General features: G+C 33.9%; 1 protein-coding gene across 1 annotated transcript in view; it reads right to left on the bottom strand.

Moving 5' to 3' along the window:
- LOC149799882 (retinoblastoma-associated protein-like) overlaps positions 1-19,214 on the bottom strand; it is a 140,405-nt gene that overhangs the window by 70,845 nt on the left and 50,346 nt on the right. Inside the window, exons 7-11 of the mRNA XM_089959327.1 lie at positions 19,027-19,112; positions 13,512-13,622; positions 9,917-10,017; positions 6,724-6,792; positions 3,122-3,228 (exon numbers count right to left, since the gene is read on the bottom strand). Coding sequence (XP_089815453.1) covers positions 3,122-3,228; positions 6,724-6,792; positions 9,917-10,017; positions 13,512-13,622; positions 19,027-19,112 — 474 coding nt within the window. The remainder of the gene's footprint in view (positions 1-3,121; positions 3,229-6,723; positions 6,793-9,916; positions 10,018-13,511; positions 13,623-19,026; positions 19,113-19,214) is intronic.

Raw genomic sequence — 19,214 nt, forward strand, 5'->3', positions numbered from 1 at the left:
TTTTAATATCTTCATGCATATTTTGAAAGCAAATCAGCATCATTTGTCCAATATTTAAAGGCCTTTATTCCCGCTTGCTTTTTGTCAGAGTTGGCATAATTCTGTTCAACCATTTTTCAAAATTAATTTAATGGGTTTTTTCTACTTTTGTAATGGAATCAATATTTGATGACTGATCTGCATCGGCTGTACCAAATGGAAAGCCCTTCCTGCCAGTATGCTTTCTACAAATTTCATCAAATTCTGTTCAGCATTTATTGAGATGAAGTTGTTCAAATGTTTGTCCACTTTTACTAACAATGGCCTTATTATCATGATGAATTACCATAATTTGTACAGTTTGAAGGCTCTTTATGCCTGTACAGGGTTCATACAGGTAAAATAAGACAAAATTCATGGACTTCTCAAGCGCTTTTCGATGATTTTCAAGAGACTTACAGCTGAACTTGCCACAGATATCAACATTTGGAATAACTTTTAGACTGACCTGTAGCTCATGTTACTACAATTTCCAAATAAAGTTCACTAACATAGATATAATAAACAAAAAGTCAAACTAACAAAATGTTGATTTACAAGTTTAACCTCTGTACTTAATTTCTCTTCAGCTCCTTGGTGTTAACATCCAGCTTATTGCAAATACCTTCATAATTCCAAATTTCTCCTTAACAAGCCGCAAAAGATATAGCTCTATTGCATACAAAGCTTAACGTCTATCCTGGGTCTCCTTAACTCACTTACAGTAGCCTATCAAATCTCAATTATCAAAAACACTCTCTCCTTTTTCATATAGAAATCAATCACCTTTCTGTTCCATCATATGCTTTTCTTCAAAACAAGGCCATACAGTGTGAGGTAAGAATGCGAAAGCCACCATATTGATGTTCCTGCAATGCTGCTACATGGAAATATTCAGTAATCTCCCTGTCCTTAGATACTAACAAAAACACAGAACTAAAGCACATATAGTCAATTGGACATTTTCTGAAATTTTTCTTTATACAACTTCTTTTTCTATTTTATTTTCTTAAAATTCAAGTACCTGTTATTAAAGGAATTTTGTTCATTTTCAAACTCTTTAAAAGCAATTTTTCACCCAGGCATTTAAAATAAGCATTTTTCAAGAGAATCTTTAAAACCTAAGCACTTTTCATCCAGAAGTTGACAATTCATGCACTTTTCATACCTGTGCAAACCCTGCTAGATCCTTTCTGTCAAATTTGGTTAAATTCTGCCTATCTATTTTAAAGGAGAAACCATTTAAAGATTTTCTAATTATCAGTAATGGTGGCTATATACCATCAAAAAAAAATTAAAAAAAAAAAATTATGCCAGGATGTGTTCTTTCAAACTTGGTCAAGTTCCATTGAGCTGTGTTGTTTCAAGTTTTCCTTTTCTTTTAATGGATGACCATAGCTGACAGCACATCAGCTTTATTTATTAATAATGAAAGCCATATTTCATGTGGATCGGCTTTAAGCCTGAATGATTCGTCATAGTTGGTCAAATTTTGTTGAACAGTTTCTGATAAGTTGAATATACTACTTTTTTGCAATAGTACACATCATGTGTTTTGAGGAACACGATCACTCCATTGCTCTTCCCAATCAAAAAAGATGTCCAACCATTTTCTAGTCATATGTCTCAATATTTTGTTACACAAATACTGCTATGTTTACAGGTTACATCATTTTGATACATGATGTCATGTGCTGTAAATGACTGTCATAAATATTTGAGAGTGAATAACTTTTCTCTAGTACTGTTCACAGCTCTACTGCATATTGCAAGACACAAGCCATGATAGTGGTTGTATTTTATGGCAAACTGTCATCATATTTGGTAATGGCAGTTGTATTTAATGGCAGATTGTGGTTATTTGTAAAGAAGTGACAGAGACTCATGCAAGAATGCTACCTGTGAAATTTGGTTCCATTGTATTGATCAGAAGATAAAAATGTGTTGATTTATGATTTACAACAGACAAAAGATCATGCCTTAAATCCATCTGGCCTTTCAGCCAGGTTAGCTAAAAATCACAGGTCGACAGCTGCTTGTTGATATACACATCTTCACATGATGACCATAACAGTTTTATGGTGATTTGAGACTAGTTGCATTAACAAGATTCAATTGTACGTAGTGCTACAAGGCAAAATGGGCAATAACTCTTACAAATTCAGAGAACAAAGTAAACAATAAGTGACCATAAGATTTACCAGTGGAAATCCATAAAGAAACTGAGGGACTAGTTGCATTTACAATAATGCATCATGGACAGGCAAACTGACATGAAGATTCCTATATAGCCACCACATCAACATGTATAAAAAGCAAGGCTATCAATGTACTAAAATATGATCATAAAACATAACTGTAGTCTTACTGCCAAAGAATCATAAGATAATCTGATTGGCTGACTGAAATATATTAGGACTGTTCCAGTAAAATATACTTGGGACCCAGGGAAGGCACTTTTACTGAGAAGTAGACACCCATAGATGCAATTTAGAATCTGGTACTATTTTCACATTTTTAAAACAGTCCCTTTGCTGCATGCCATGTATGTTTAATAGAATGGTCCATATTAATTTTTTGTTAGCTTGGGTGCAAATTAGAAGTACATCACTGATCACTGTCAGGATCTGAAAAAAGAGTGTCATGTTTATTTCTAAAGTAGTGTACACAAAAAATTTTTTACAACTGAAATGTCCCAAAATATTCTAAAGGAGAATGGTTAATCATGCATGTGGAATTCAAACCCCAAAGTGGAAGGCTCACAACAGGGGAGGCTACTAATAATCATGGATTTATGAATTTCTGCAATATTCACTTTTTCAGCATTAAACACTTTCAATCATTGTTGAGTAAAACCAAAAAATCATATACTGCTGAAAAAACACATACTGCTGAAAAACTGAGTATTAATTGTCAAAATTAATAAATCCATGAAGCAAGTGCCTATGATAATATGAATTTAAACAATAAAGAGTATGAGAATTTGCAAACCCACCCCCATTCAACTAGTAAGAGTCATTGGGCTGCACTTTTCTAATGCTAGAATGTGTACATTATGAGTAGTATGCAAAAAAGCCTAATAGTCAAGGACTATAGACTGTACCTGGTATTTTCTGGTAAGAGGTGAACATCATGAGACAGGAAAAGAGATTCATCCAATTCCCCCTCTGCCCTGTACTGCACTTGATACAACTGCTTCAATCTGACCAACTGCAATGGAACAGTATATCAACCCATAACTTCAGTCTATTGATGATTTGGTCTGTCAGTTATTTACAGACTTTAACATATTACCCATCCTAATCACCCACCTATATCAAGATTCCTACTGAACTAATCAATGGTCTATCACCAACAATTTATATACTAATTATTCCATTACCCTATTGTTGTTGTTGTTGTGGGGTTTAACGCCATTTTTCAGCACACGATAGGCTATGCATGGCGGCCAGTATTAATGGTGGAGGAAGAACCTGGGAAAACCCCAGGAAGAACCACCGACCCACGAGAAGCTACTGGCAAGCTTTCTCACGTACCCATATTAGCCGAATCCTAGACTCGAACCCATGCAGACAGAGGTGAGATGGCAGTGATCCGTAACGGAGAGCGCTTTAGACAACTCGGCCATTACCCTATATTACAACACTTTCAATCAATTGTTATACTACATGTGCTAGTTTTACCCTCTCTCTCAATTTATATACTTATGCTTTACTTTATTTCCATGGTAACATATAAGATACAGAACACATCAATTGCAAATATCCAAAGACACTTCAACTAAGTTTGAAAATTATGCTCTGGAAACAAAACTTTTCATGGGTTTACAAACTGCTTTAATATCTGTATGAAACTTAATAGTAAACCCTTGAAAAGAATGTACATCTGGACCAATGTGTGCATGATTTTTTATAATGACACCTTGAACAAAATGCAGATCTGGACTACAATTCCAATATGTATCCAAAGTTTTATAATGACATTTTGAACAAAAATATACATCTGGAATAATAGTCCAATAAGTGTATGATGTTACATAACAATCCCTTGGACATAATATACATCTGGACCACTATCCAATAAGTGTATGTTGTTACATAACAATCCCTTGAATAGAATGTACATCTGGACCACTATCCAATAAGTGTATGTTGTTTCATAACAATCCCTTGAACAGAATGAATGACCTGGACCACTGTCTAATAAGTGCATGATGTTTCATAACAATCCCTTGAACAGAATGTACACCTGGACCACTGTCCAGAGGTTTCACAATCATACCTTGAAAATTCTGAGAGCATTACTCCAGGAACAAAAGTGTGGATAATGACTGCATGGACAACAAAATAGACAAAACCAAAAATTACAGAAAATGACAAATTGTGAATAACCAAAATGGCACATCTGGACCCACTGACCAATATGTGAACAAAAATTTCACATAGATACCTTGAATGGGTGTTAAAGTTTTAACCTGGAAACAAAAATGCTTACAAAACAAGACAAAACATAATGGTGAAACCTATTTTCACCATATCACTCATTTGGAGTTTATAATACGATGAAATTTATACATAAAAAAGTAAAGAAAAAAAACAATAAAAATATATCACCCATATAATGATGTGATGAAAAGACATCAGTAAAAAAATATCAAATTCAAGCTTTTTTTGTTGCATCAAAGACATACGTATTCATCCAAAAATGAGTCATTACATAATTATAGTACAAGTTCTTTACTAAATCCATACTTTAACATTTTCAGTAAAAGAAGCTAATTTTATTAACATCTTTAATCTGCATTTCAAAAATGTAACTGCAAGTGCCACAACTTGGTCTGAAAACTTAAACTCAAAACTAGGCAATATTTTCAGGGCAAATTTGCATTAAAGTTGGATTCAGCTGGCACATGTTTAGGCTGCTCATGTAATTTCTTTAAATTCAATTTTAATGTTCTAAGGGCTATTCCATTTAAACATACATGGCAGCCAGGGAAGGCACTTTATTAAAAATATATCCTAGTGTACGCAGATAACCCAAAGAGTTCATGTGAAAACAATACAAAATTCTAAATGCATCTATGGGTGATATATTCTGTATTAAAAGTGCCTTTCCTAAGTCCCATGTATGTTTTTGTGGAACAGCCCTAATGATGTTTTCTATAGAAGTGTCTATAAATTTTAGTGTTCAAGTAATGTTTGTGTATAGTCATTCGTGTCTATAAATTGTAATGTTCTAGTAATGTTTGCATAGTTGCTTGTGTCTATACATTTTAATTTTCTAGTAATGTTTGCATAGTTGCTTGTGTCTATACATTTTAATTTTCTAGTAACGTTTGCATAGTTGCTTGTGACTATACATTTTAATTTTCTAGTAATGTTTGCATAGTTGCTTGTGTCTATACATTTTAATTTTCTAGTAACGTTTGCATAGTTGCTTGTGCCTATACATTTTAATTTTCTAGTAATGTTTGCATAGTTGCTTGTGTCTATACATTTTAATTTTCTAGTAATGTTTGCATAGTTGCTTGTGTCTATACATTTTAATTTTCTAGTAATGTTTGCATAGTTGCTTGTGTCTATACATTCTGATATTATAATATTCTGTATAGTTACTGTGTCTATAACTTTTAGTGTTTTCACAATAGTTTATTTATAGCTGTTTATGTTTATAAATTAGACTGTTCTAGTAATGTCTACAAAGTTGTTGTGCCTATACATTTAATTTTCCAGTCATGTTCTGTATGGTTGTTTGTGTAGATCAAATTATTTTATTTTTTTTAAAACTTGAACTACAAATAATATGAAGAGAAAACAGCTAACAGAAAAATATAAAAGTAACCTCCAAAAGTAGATGAGGCAGATTATCACATTCATGGACAAAATAAGAAAAATCACAAATAAAACAGGAGTCTTTTGTTATGCTTGAATGTAAAAAGCAGATAATATGTCCTTGTCCATAATTATACCAAGCTGCACCTGTTCATGCCCTTTATAAAAAAAAATGAAATTTTAAAAAAATTGTCAATTTTGTAACTGCATGTGGTGACCTTGTTGAAGAAGAAAGCTAAGACATACCAAATGCTACCAAACTTGCATGAAGCATTTGTTCCTAAATTTTACCAACATGTGTAAGAGGTCATGCAAAGTACTTTGCACTCACAGATTTTAAATTATATTATAACTGTAACCAGGATTTTTGGACCATAAGCAAATAATCTGTGCTTTAAATTTGTTTTCTTTCAGCTGCCTTTTCAAATTGTTTCCAAATGAAGTTGCTAATTTCTAATTTGGAATTTGTACTGAAACAAAGTGACTCTGTGGTAAACCAAGTCTCCAAAACCTCAATGAAACAACAGCAAGTGATTGAGTAAAAACGTTTTTATTCAATGTCATTAAGTATTGAGTAAAAAAGTTTTCATTCGATGTCATAAGTATTGAGTACAACAAGTTTTCATTCAATGTCATTAAGGAGAAGAGACAAAGCGAAATGCCAACTTTTCTCCTCTACTTTTATGGGCAAGAGCATGCACTTCTAAAAAGAACTTGACCCCCTTTGTCTCCCTATAAAACCTTGCAAAATGTCAAAATGACCTACAATCATAGGCTGTATTCGTTTCGCAATCATCTCTTCTTCAGTACAGTAATCAGTAAAGCCAAATCTGCAAATGATGTTTACTATTCAATTGTTTTACATAATACTTACATCTATCTCGGATCCATTGTGTGGAAGACCCTGGAAGAAAGGCTCTGTGGCATTTTGCATACAGCGAAGCTATGATGGAAACAGAGAGGATACAAATGTCATTTAAACATGAATTACCAAAGAAATAAAATGATTTTTGTTTAATGTATCCTCAGACTAAAATAAACCAAAAGGAAACTACCTGCAAATCAAGAATTGAAAAGTACAAACCACAAAAATCATACACAGTATTATTCACTTGGGAAAATTAATGAGATTGGAAACTTCAACCCTAATATTAATAAGCCATAAAAAGTTCAAGAGTAAAATCAGTTTCTACAAAGACACTTACCTATCATAATCAACGCTTTCCATTCAATTAAAGTGGGAGGGAGTGTTGCCAAATTAGTTGAGAATTTGGGGGACCTCCTCCAACAGGGAAACAGGCTTTTTTCTTTAAAAGCAGCCAGGTAAATCACCCAGCGCCCATCTAATAAGGAAAACCCTGATATTATGAGTATGTCCATTACCTCAGCCCTCCTAAGGTTTAATAAAAAAATAAACATTTGCCCTTTCTTTTGGCTTGTTGTAGCAGCAGCCATGTGAAAAGGCCATCTGGTTGCCAATGTGGAATTTAGACTAGAGTGGTCTCCCTGGACAAAGGGATAGTCACCAAATCCCATTGTCAGTTAACAATGGAGTGGATGTACATGTTTCTCCCATGGATGTAACAGCATGGTTGACTTGTGTCCATATTACGACCAGGTATTTTGAAAAGAAAAACAAACAACACATTTATTTTTCTCTCTGATCATAATATATTAAAACAAGTAAAACATACATCACATTACATGTGCGTTGTCCTGTCTTTGGTTTCCTAACATGAAAATCTGCTTCAAGACTCTTGTGATATACAGGCTGGGGTTAGTGCTTGGTTCATACATGAACAGTGTTTCAAAAAGTATTGTCACTCAAGTAAATCCAGAGAAGTAAAGTAACCACATCATTATGAAGCTGCTGAAAGACCTGGGAATGTAGCCTGTTGTGTTGCTGGTAAACTCAGCCTCTGCAGTAAAGGTCTGTGAGTGCTATGGCTCAGATGATGTCAGTCAGAGAACCATTACATCTGAATGGTGTGCTAGCAGCAACTTGCCTAACCTTGTTAGCCAATATTGTTTAGAAATTCAGCAAACTTGGGTTTGGTCCTTGGAGGCTGAGCAGATCTTGGATGACAAAGCATGAGCATAAACATTATCCCTTCTTTGAGTGGTATGAACAAGCAAGTTCTACCTACTTTGACAAGCTCATTTCACTTCAGGTAAAAGAAATCTACTGTCAAGACAAAGAGTCGATTCAACATGAACATGAGCAATGACAGGGTTGATCACATGACAGTAAAGGAATGTAGAACTATCAACGAATTAAGAACACAAAACATGCAACTATGTGCATTTCTTTATATTATGATCACATGACAGAGTAATCAAACTTCTGTGGCAAAACTGCAGATAATTCAGGCTGACCAGATAGGCTTATGCTTTCACTGGATCTGCATGCTGTTAGGTGACTGGGAAGCATGTCTTAAAGGAAGGTCAAGAAGGCTCATGGGGTGCCTTAATTAATCATGAGAGAAACCACAAGAGTTTCCATTTGGACAAGAGTCAGAGCCTTTGGTAGAGACAAGTCATGTTGTCGTTAACGGCAGAGGTCTTTATTCTGGCCAATATTCTCCCTTCCTTGAGCATGAAATTTTTCAGATCATCAAATAGTAGCCCTTGATTGTGATGGGAGTTATGTTGGTGAAGGGTAAGTAAATGAATGTTAACTTCCTATACATAGTTGTTGTTGTTGTAGGGTTTAATGCCATTTTTCAGCACACAAAAGGCTATACATGGCAGCCAGTATTAATGGTGGAGGAAGAACCCAAGAAAACCCCGGAAAGAACCACCAATCCACGAGAAACTACTAGCAAGCTTTCTCACGTACCCACATTGGCTGAATCCGAGACTTGAACCCACGCAGAAAGAGTGAGATGGCAGTGATCCGCAACATAGAGCCACTTGGGGCCCCCTATACATAGTTAAAGTCATCGAAAAAACAACTATACTATGCCTACTTTCAATAGTGTATCAAAAAACACAATCAAGAACATTAACCTAAATATACCAAACAGAATCATCTCAGGTGTGATAGATAAATGTAACATAATATGCCCCAGCCACAAAATATCCTATCAACATTTTTGCTATTTGAAGATTTTGGAAACGGCTACCATATTTGTTGATAGATCAACATTATTATTTTTCATGCTTTGTTTCACGAGCCCGAAGTTCTGCACTGTATTGGTTCTAGAACACTTATGTGCCCCAAAAATGTATTTGGTCTGCAGCAACATTCCATTAATTCTTTATTTTCTTTACTGTTCATTGTCTCTCATTCTATGCATTTTCACTGATATGCCTTTAACAATGCATTTGCAAGTGTCTCTAAGAAACTACACAAAAGAAATAACTCCAAACAAAATCATAATTATGGTTTATTGTTCATTAGTTATCGCTTATCGTTCAGCATTTGTTGCCTGCAACAAGTAGCTTTTGACATACACCATTCATTCTGAATTCATTGATAGTTATGCATTCCTTTACCACTGGTTCATTATTCAGTTTACATTCTAATGAGGTACTTTAATTTCTGGGTCTGTAGGAACACAATATATGCATCTTAAATAGGCACTGAAATGTTGAAGGGTCTGTAGGAATACAAAACATGAATCTTAAATAGGCACTGAAATGTTGAAGGGTCTGTAGGAACATAAAACATGCAACTACGAGCAAATGTTTTAGAAATCTGCATGTCTGTGCTGAAGCTACCAACCCCAGATACTGTAATGATTTCTGTGTTGACATCACCAAACCCAGGTAGCTGCATGGATTTCTGTGCTGAAATTTTCGAACCCAAAATGTTGTAATAATTTCTGTGTAAAAATTATGAAACCCAGGTAGCTGTATTGATTTCTGTGTTGATGTTACCAATCACAAGTACTTGCAATAATTTCTGTGTTGAAATTACTAAACCCAGGTACTTGTAATGATTTCTGTGTTGATGTCACCAACCTCTAGTATTTGTAATGATTTCTATGTTAAGTTACCAACCCATAGTTGGAATGGTAGACTAATAACAGCTGCTAGAAGGAATACTACACTGTTAAAATTACCTCATCAACATTAGTATGAAACATTTCAGCAAGTTTTTGTAGGACTGCCACATTCAATCCATTCTGGTCCAAGTTTTCTGTTACCTTCAAGTGAAGAACATCTGAAGCAAAAGGGAGTGACAAAGATTACGGTAGGTAAGTACGTATCTGTGTTGGTATGTAACTTAATGGCACACCAGCACAATCCTGGCTAAATAGTACTGACTAATGTCACGTTCTACAAATGTTAACGCAAAAGTTTCAAAAACTTAGGAAGATGAAACCTTCAAAATAAATGCAAATATTGTCCTAAATGAAAAAAAGGTAAATATGTTAACATATGAAGGTAAAATCTATAATATGTAACATCAAAATCTGTTATATAAACCAAATACTTTTTAAAAGTGCCAGATTGATTCTTACTCTAGTCCACATCAGACAAAATTCTATTGCACAGGATGGATGACAATTGAACTAAATAAGAATGTGTTCTGCCGTCAGTAGACACTGGCAAAGTATGCACCCTGACCACAGCTCACCCTTCAGGACGAATGACTGGGTCAGGTATGTATCCTATATGTGAAAAGCAGAACAGACCACTTCATCTGTCATCTGTTCCATAGGGAGGATTCCAATCTAAACTAATGGGCTTGATGTTCTGAAGCTGGCATGTTGTTGTTTTATGCCCGATGTTTTGCAAAGGATACAGAACAAACCACATATGAAATATTTCAAGTTATTACATGGAATTTTCTAGTCATAAACAGGTGGCTGGTGTGCAGCTTTGGCTGCTTTATCTGCCCTTCACTGCCAAAATACCACTGTGACCAGACAGCCAAGAGTACATAATACTTTCTTCCAGATTGTATAAGCAAATTATGTTTCTGTAGGATTACGAATATATGGAGCTGTTTACAGTATGCTTTTTCCTATGTATCATACAGAGATTTCAATGATCTTTAACCATTGCAATTTTTTTTTAAAAATGTCATTATTCCTTTGGTCTTCAGTTTAGTGATTTGTGGTGATCTTATGCTTTTTCTGTGTGATACCTTTCAGTGACAGACCTGCCAACACTGAAAAAAATCAAAATCTGGAATTTGCCCCCAAATGACCATTAAAAATCAGAAGGCAGGATAAAAAAACAGGAGGTACAAGGGTAAGGTGTATATCATGATAAAGATGTTTACTTTTGTTATTTCAGTCCACGGTACATTGGAGATTTGCATTTCTGCAAAAGTTCATCATTTAGTTGTCCATGAGTGCCAAATTTGCTAACAAGAATAGCTTCCAGAGTGGATGCTGACAGGCTGGTTCTCTCTGGCTGGTTCTGTTTTTTTCTGACCAATGAGAATGCTCACTCAGCTTTGTCGTTGCTGTGCAGTATTGAAAGTATTGATAGCATAACTCTCCCAAGTGTTGGAAACAACAGTTGGCCGATCCATCCTTTTTTCCTGACAACAACCCACTAAAGGATGACTTACTTATTCATGAAAGCATTGCAGATGTGTCTAAACAATCTGTAGTATCATTTAAGGACCTGGCCTTTTTCTCCAACGAATGGAAGGAAAAAACACTGATGATTTGCCTAGAGTTTCAGCTTTACCAAATCTACAAATTCTGACGCAGAACTGAATGTGGAAAGAGCCGATCATCAGTGGCTGATTGTATGAAAGGCCCCGCTAGTCGATGGATGAATCAAAGCAAACTGCTTCTACCAATCACTCCTATATTTTTTTATTCATTTATGGGTGGGGGAGCCTGGTGAAAAGTCATCAGTTCCTTCCTTTTCTTCTTTATTTTTCGATTCTTGCTGAGAAACTTATTCATTATAATGCTGACATTTGCTGATGGGGTTGGATAAAGAGAACCACACTGTGAGACAATCTATTTGTATTGGCGGATGAAAACTGGAAATCAAGCCAAATATGGTAAAGTACTAGGAAACATAACAGACACAGAAAAAAAACGAAACAGAAACAGGGAAACGGAATATGATGTTTTTTTGTTTTTTAAAAAATATACATTTTTTTTCCTCTGGGAGTTGAATAATCAGGATTTTTCTTAAAAGTTGGGGAATCGAGAAATAGGTCCATAAATTGGGATATTCCCAATCTTTTCAGTAGGGTTGGCAGGTCTGCAGTGAACTCTAGCACATAAAAATGTACAACAGTTTGTAATTATTTGTTTTCTCATTGTTGGATCCATCCTTCACTACTGAATGTAAAAAATATATTTTTATTTTTAATAGAGTTAAATAATCCAACATTTCTACAGAAATCATCCTTAAATGAATGAAGGGATTCTCAGAGTGAAAAATAATGGAGTATGTTGACTGGAGTTCTCAAAGTGAGACATAATAGAATATATTGACTAGAGTTCTCAATATGAAAAATACTGAAATATATTGACTGGAGTAGAGTTCTCAATATGAGAAATAATGGAATATGTGGACTGGAATTCTCAAAGTGAGAATTCTGGAATATGGAGACAAGCAGAGGCCTGGCATTCCATACCATCCAACATTTTTCTTGGTGAACCTCTGTATATAGCAAAATAAAAATTTAAATTAATACAAATAATTAATCATAATAAAATTCTGTTTAAACACACAAATTTCAAATGTCCTCATGGCTACAGTTTTGACAATATTTTTCAGCTTCCAAGTCAATAAAATTCAAAAAATTAAAGTTTCACTGACCACAAATATCAAATCTTCACAGGAAGCCCAACTGTAACCTTAACCTTTGGCCAAATGTGACTCTTCCATATTTCCTCAATAATAAAATGTAAGATGTAATAAAAACTCTGGGCAGGTAGATATTACCAAGTAAACAAAACCAAGCGCAAATTTTGGTGTCAAGTAAAGCAGAGAGAAGAAAACCAAAGATGCCTAATTACTATAATGTTAGCAATCTCGATATTTGTCCAAGATAATTGAAACTACAAATGTGCAGATACGAGCCATATGCCACTGGAAATACGATGCAAATGAAAATTTTGCACAAAGTATGGGGAAAACTGTACTTGACATTGGTCTTCTTAATGTTAAGCTGTACAACAAATTCGGTTTCAAATCTTTGAAAAGTTATCATGCAAAATAGAAATTTGCAAAGGACAGGATGGAATGGGATGGGATAGCACAAAATGGGATTGGATGGCACAGGATGATATACTATGGGATAGCACTAGATGGAATGGTATGGGACAGCACAGGATGAGATGGAAACAACATAGCATGTAGTGGTATAGGAAATCACAGGATAAGATGAGAGCATAAAAACGTGTACTACTCAGGATGGATGTCAGAGTCTTAAACAGAAATTATAATCTTTAACAATACACTAATAGCATAGCAACAAAAGAAATTTAAACGAAAGACTCAAAAATCCAGATGTTCCTTACCATGACTAGGTCATAGGAATCTAAAAGATCCATGTACACAAGACATCAAAATTCATACATCAAATAGATAGAGATAATAATCTAAAAACTAAACTTGCAATACAAGTAGATATAGAAATCCCAAAATGCTGACTTAAGAATTAAAAAGTCACAATGTAGCCTTTGAAATCCAGCCACACAGAGGAATCAAAATCATCCATTCTTTACTTACCAAATGGAGGCTGCAGCTGGAAAGAGGGTGTAGATCTCAAAATATATTCCAAACAGCACAACAATAAATGAACGGCACACACTAACATTTGATTCTCTGAGAGTATCTTGTCTGCAACAAAAATTAAAATTGTGATTTCCTTTAAGTGGTTTCATTTCCAATACATACAAAATATTGATCAATGAAAAGGTTGAAGAAACTACTGATGTCAACAATTTAAGAAATAAATAGTCTTGTGACATAAAATTACTGTTTCAGTTTTATCTTTAAATTCTGCTTCAGTGTAGTCATCATAAATGTTACATGTTCTCTTATATTAAATGTGAAACCAATCATCACAGCAATGACAGCAACTATTTCCATGAGAACCAAAATTAGAAGTCAACTGTGTTTTAATTTGCTATTAGTAGAAGTGTTTGTTGCAATGTTACAAGCTATTAAAAGTAGACCTGCTTTAAATTAACGAATCATGTCACTGCTAAAAAGTGATATGTATTGAAAGTCTCTGAGAAGGGGTCACACTACCAAGTGAACAAACAAGTTGCCTAAATTTTTAAAAAACTTTATATTCTTCTGTTAAGAAAGTTTAAACAATTTTGCCCTGTGACTTTTTAGATGTACAATGAGATAACTGTTTTCATGACCATCCCATATCCTGGCCGGGTAGTTCCAGTGGTTGTGTTGTAGCTCAGGGCAAAATGTAGGCATCAAGCCATCAAATGCTGTTGCTATCAATTGTGTTATCAAACTCTTACACATTCACAGGCATGTGTTTTACGGCTGACTGACCATTAACCCATTCCCAAGTAAGTTAGTAGCCATCACCCTCAGACTACTGCAAGTTATCATTTGAAGATAAAAATATACAAACCTGTGTTTCAAAAGTTAAACAATATTATGCAAATATCAATTTGTGTTTTAAGAATAAAATTAGTGATCTAAAGATTTTAAGTGCTATGTGTCCATTTTTTCTTCATAAAATCAGTTTGAAACCTTAAGTGAACCTGTCATGGAGAAATAATGGCTGACATCACTATGTCTGGAAAGTATCACTTTACTTGACAGTCTTTTTTCAAAAACCATTGTGCAAATATTTTAAAGAAATATTCAAATCATTCGCACTATAAGCAAGGGCGCAAATTACTGGAGGAACTATAAAAATTCCACTCAACATCCAGAAAACCGTGGGGATTGGGGAGAGGTGAGAACTTGGCTGTTTAATGACTGAATTGTTGTTTTATATTCGTGTGGAAAGTAATTGTCAATAAAGCTCTTTTTCTGTATAAATTACATTTATTTTCAAAATGTCCAACATCTGAAATATCGTTAACATTATTCAGAGTTAGTAGCATATTTCTTTTGAAATTTTCAAGGTTTTTTTCAAGGTTTTTCAAGGTTAAAAATCATGTTTTTCAAGATGCATTATTACATTAATTTTAAAGGATACATAAATGAAAATGTATGTAAACACAAGTTAATACTTACTATTATTCCAGAAGAGAAACATTTCTTTCAAACTTATTTTAGAAAAAAATTAATTCAACATGAAGTCAATAGTTTGATCATTGATATCTGTCCCATTAATAATAAACACCCTACATCTGGGTATTACAATAAGGTAGTCACTGAACAAAGTTCATTTTACTCTGTCTACACTACACTATTTACGAAGTCCAAAATATTTTGGAGTGAATTTTTCAGTTCTTGTAGCTTGTCATCAAGCTGTTTTCAAGAGCTCCAAGTTTAGCAATTTTGTCCTTTTCACTTTTCGTCAAATTATTTTGATGTCGTGATGAAGGAAATTTTCCTAGGAATCTTTGTTTTCATTGCATAGTCATCAACAGCAGCTGTCATTGTCTCAATGTCTTTTTTCAGTACCTTCCTTTCTTCTTCACTCATCCCCATAATTAAAAACAAGTAAAGATATGTTTTTTTATATCATCACTTATTTTGAAACTGCATATGGATACTAAAAAACTATTTCATATTAGATATATTAGCCTGGAATGCTGTATTATCACAGTCCTTAATGTTGTTATCGGTACGTATTAAAACTGTTTTGCTATTGCTGCTTACTTATAATGTGTAAAGTTTCAACAACTTTCCCTCTCTCTATTCCTATAAAAAATCTTTGTCAATCAAAGCATGTACATGTAAATAAAACAGCATATGGTGGCTGACACAGAGTTGCATACAATGGGGAAACAACTCTATATTATCGCGGTATTTGCCTAACTTACGTATGGTAGCACACAGGTATTATGATAAATATAAAATACAACTTACCTATGAGAATAAATGTACATGCTTGTACTGGCACAATATTTCCACAATAAATGAAAGGATTCAATAATAAAATCAAACATACAAGTGTAAATCCACGAATAACAACATCACAAATTAAAAGCAATTATTATTGAACTTTATATGGATTTTAAATGTATTGTGGGAAACAAAATGTATATATATAACAATTATTATTAATATTATTTTTATTATTATTATTATTATTATCATTATTAATATTATTGAAATATTACTTATTTCAAGAAAGTTTAACTCTTATTCTTATTTACCTTCGAGAAGTATGATCATAAGTAACATTTTGTATATTTTGGTCCATTATGGCTACCATGAGATCAAATTGCAACCGTAACCTTATAAGGGCATGTATGTCACCATCAGTATATCACCTATAATCATCAAACTTCAGACGATACACTGAATTTATTTCGTAATCAAAGCCAATGCAGGTATAGCAAGTTCGACGTGTTTTTTACATGATGATCAATGTAATTACATGCACCTTACAAAAAAGTTATGTTCATTATTTTTCATTGTAAACTTATAAAAAAATGTTGACATTTTAGAGGAAATTGTGCTGTAAGATATTTGCGTCCTTACTGGCTACAGCTTTACATCTGTAAACAACCACTAGACGGCATGTGTCCAAAATTAACCAGAAAATCCTGTTTGCCGTGGTAATATACAGCCTGCAATAATACATCGCTGGAGTATAAGATTTCTCTCAGGTTAGTTCTATTCTATATTTTTAGATTTATTGTGCTCATTGCAATAATTGTCTGTCCTATTTCCACTCAATTCCAAATTAAGACTATGCAGTTTCTATTTTAAAATTTGAATCACTGTGTACACAGACACACCTCTTTCATCAAGAATGATTTCATGCTGAAAGCTTCTTCTTTTGCCTGTATTAAGCACTGTTACAAGTACTTAGGGTTTGTTACAGCTGCATGTGACCATGAAGCACTCTCTCCCATTGCATGCAAATCAATATCCTTCTGGCATAATTTGCATTTTGCAAAGGTCTCTGAGAAAGAACTCATAATCCAAACTTTATATTTTTCTTCATCTAGCCACCAAAGTTGGAATCGGCAGCCAGCCACATCGAAGCGATTGATTCAAATTTAGACCAATGCTACATTCAGGCTTCATACAATTGGAAGTTCAAAATGTACGACTGCACAGTGGCCAGTTGTGGAAAAATTTCCATTCTGGCACAAACTTAAGAGATTCCCCCCCCCCTTTCCTATTTATTTAATTCTGTAATATGAAAACTATTAAATCATTTTGATTTCATGAAAATCAAGGCTTTACAAGGTACCCAGACCATATTGTCAATTTTCATGGTGCTTTCAAGCCCTTGTGGGAACAATTCATTTTTCAAGGCTTTTCAAGGTCCCCTACTGACCCTGATTATTTCATCTGGTTTCAACAACACCCTGATTATTTCATCTGGTTTCTACAACACAACTTTTTGTTTTGTTGATTAGTCTGGTTCCCAGGAGTGTTATGTTATAATATTGTGTAAAACAGAGTCTACAGAGGAGGAAACCTGATTAACTGTTAATATATGACTGAAGATGATTCCTTTCTTTCAAAAGCATGCAACATCTATTTCATGAGACATTTGTCTACATCAAAACCTAATTCTGGTATTGTTCAATTAGTAAGAGATTGATGCTGTGATTTCACTGACAGTAATAGTGAAACTTCTTATCATCCCTGAGGATATCTAAAAGTGTCAATTCAGGAATTCTCAGAAACTTGTTTTCCCCACAATGGTCAGTATCTAAGAAACAATGCTCTTTACTGTATGAAGTATTCATTTTGCTTGGTTGCCTTGCTGTCTTTGATCACAGCTATGATTGAGTAGGTTAGTTTAAGGTAGTTTAATTAGATTACATACACAATAATATTTATATCAGTGTTCAATTGATCCATTGAAATTAGTTCACCCAACAAATGACTGAGGCCGCTAGATCTTAAGCATGTAGGATCTGCATGATTTTTAACTTTTTTTTTATCCCACCTCCTTTATCTGATTCAAAAGATCTAATTAACATTATAATTCAAAGGAGGCCAGCTTTTAATTCAGTGCAATAATACAATAAATGCTTTAGCAAGTCCGATATCCAAACACGGTTGGCACTTAATTAGGTTTTCAAAGAAAAGTTTGGCGACATAGCTGTTATGGTAGATTGACACACATTAGGTTTATTTACAGGAAGACTAATTGCATTCATGATGATTACACTTAAAAGAAACTAAAAAGATAAACTAGAACACAAATTTGATAAAAAATTCTTTAATTGGTATTTATTTATTATAGTACTTCTGCCACTAGACATGGCATTTTCATTGATCAAAATGTTTTGACTATCATTAATTACAGTGTACTAAGAATGTCAGTTGTAAAGAAAATGTAACAAATTATATGACTTCTTATTAAAGGCTGATATTTCATGATTAAAATTTCCAGGTCCTATCAACCATTTTTGAAGATAAAATGAGCAATATATCTCCAATACCAATTTTGATCATGATTTTCTTCAAGTTCAACAAATAGGGATCATTTTGTTGTATTTTCTGATTTAAAAAATGGAGTCCATGCCAGACTCGCGTTATAAGTGGGTCCATGAGTTATCAGGGTGCAAGTTATTGAGGGAATGGTGTACTGCTATCAGTTAAAATTCATCACAATATATAGCTTCTACTGTGCTCTTTTAAAGTCATATTGCCAAAATACAATTCATATAATTTTTATACACATTTCACATTTCCCTAAAATTCAAGTCTACCTCGACTGTGATCTGGAGTCATGTTGTTAACAATCTTTCAAAGATTGGTCATCTTGAAAATAAAGGTAACATACACATAAAAGTTAACTTCATTAGAAAAAAAGCTGTTTATTTACAATTATTTCCAAGACGATTATAAAATGAGTGTTAAACTCCACCTCCAATAATCTTCTCCCTCTTCACACTGTTGATATCAGTTACTTTTTTCTTCAGCAATAACTTGCACCTTTCTTCATGTTGCAGTCTGTTTTTAGTTCCAATTGTGTGTCAAAGTTATTGACAGACAGTCTGTTTTGGTCTCTATTATATGCAAGTTATCAATGGAGAGGTGTATCTAAAAAATATATACCCCCTTTCTTTGCACAGTGCCAAATTCAAGACAAAAACAATTTTAAAAAAAACTAAAACTGTACCTTTAGCATAAATAAAAAGAATCCAGCAAAGTTCTTTCTTAACATCAGTACTTTCTATTTGAGAGAAAGGCACGGAATCATCAGGCCTGAAAAAATAATAACAGTAAGAAAGCACATCTTCAATAATGTTTACCTGATCACATTAGAATAGGATAACGATCCCTCCTACTTCTAAATCCAGCCCTCCT

This window comes from Sinohyriopsis cumingii, chromosome 5 (genome assembly GCF_028554795.1).
Source record: "Sinohyriopsis cumingii isolate HCF-2022 chromosome 5, ASM2855479v2, whole genome shotgun sequence".
NCBI lineage: Eukaryota > Metazoa > Mollusca > Bivalvia > Unionida > Unionidae > Sinohyriopsis > Sinohyriopsis cumingii.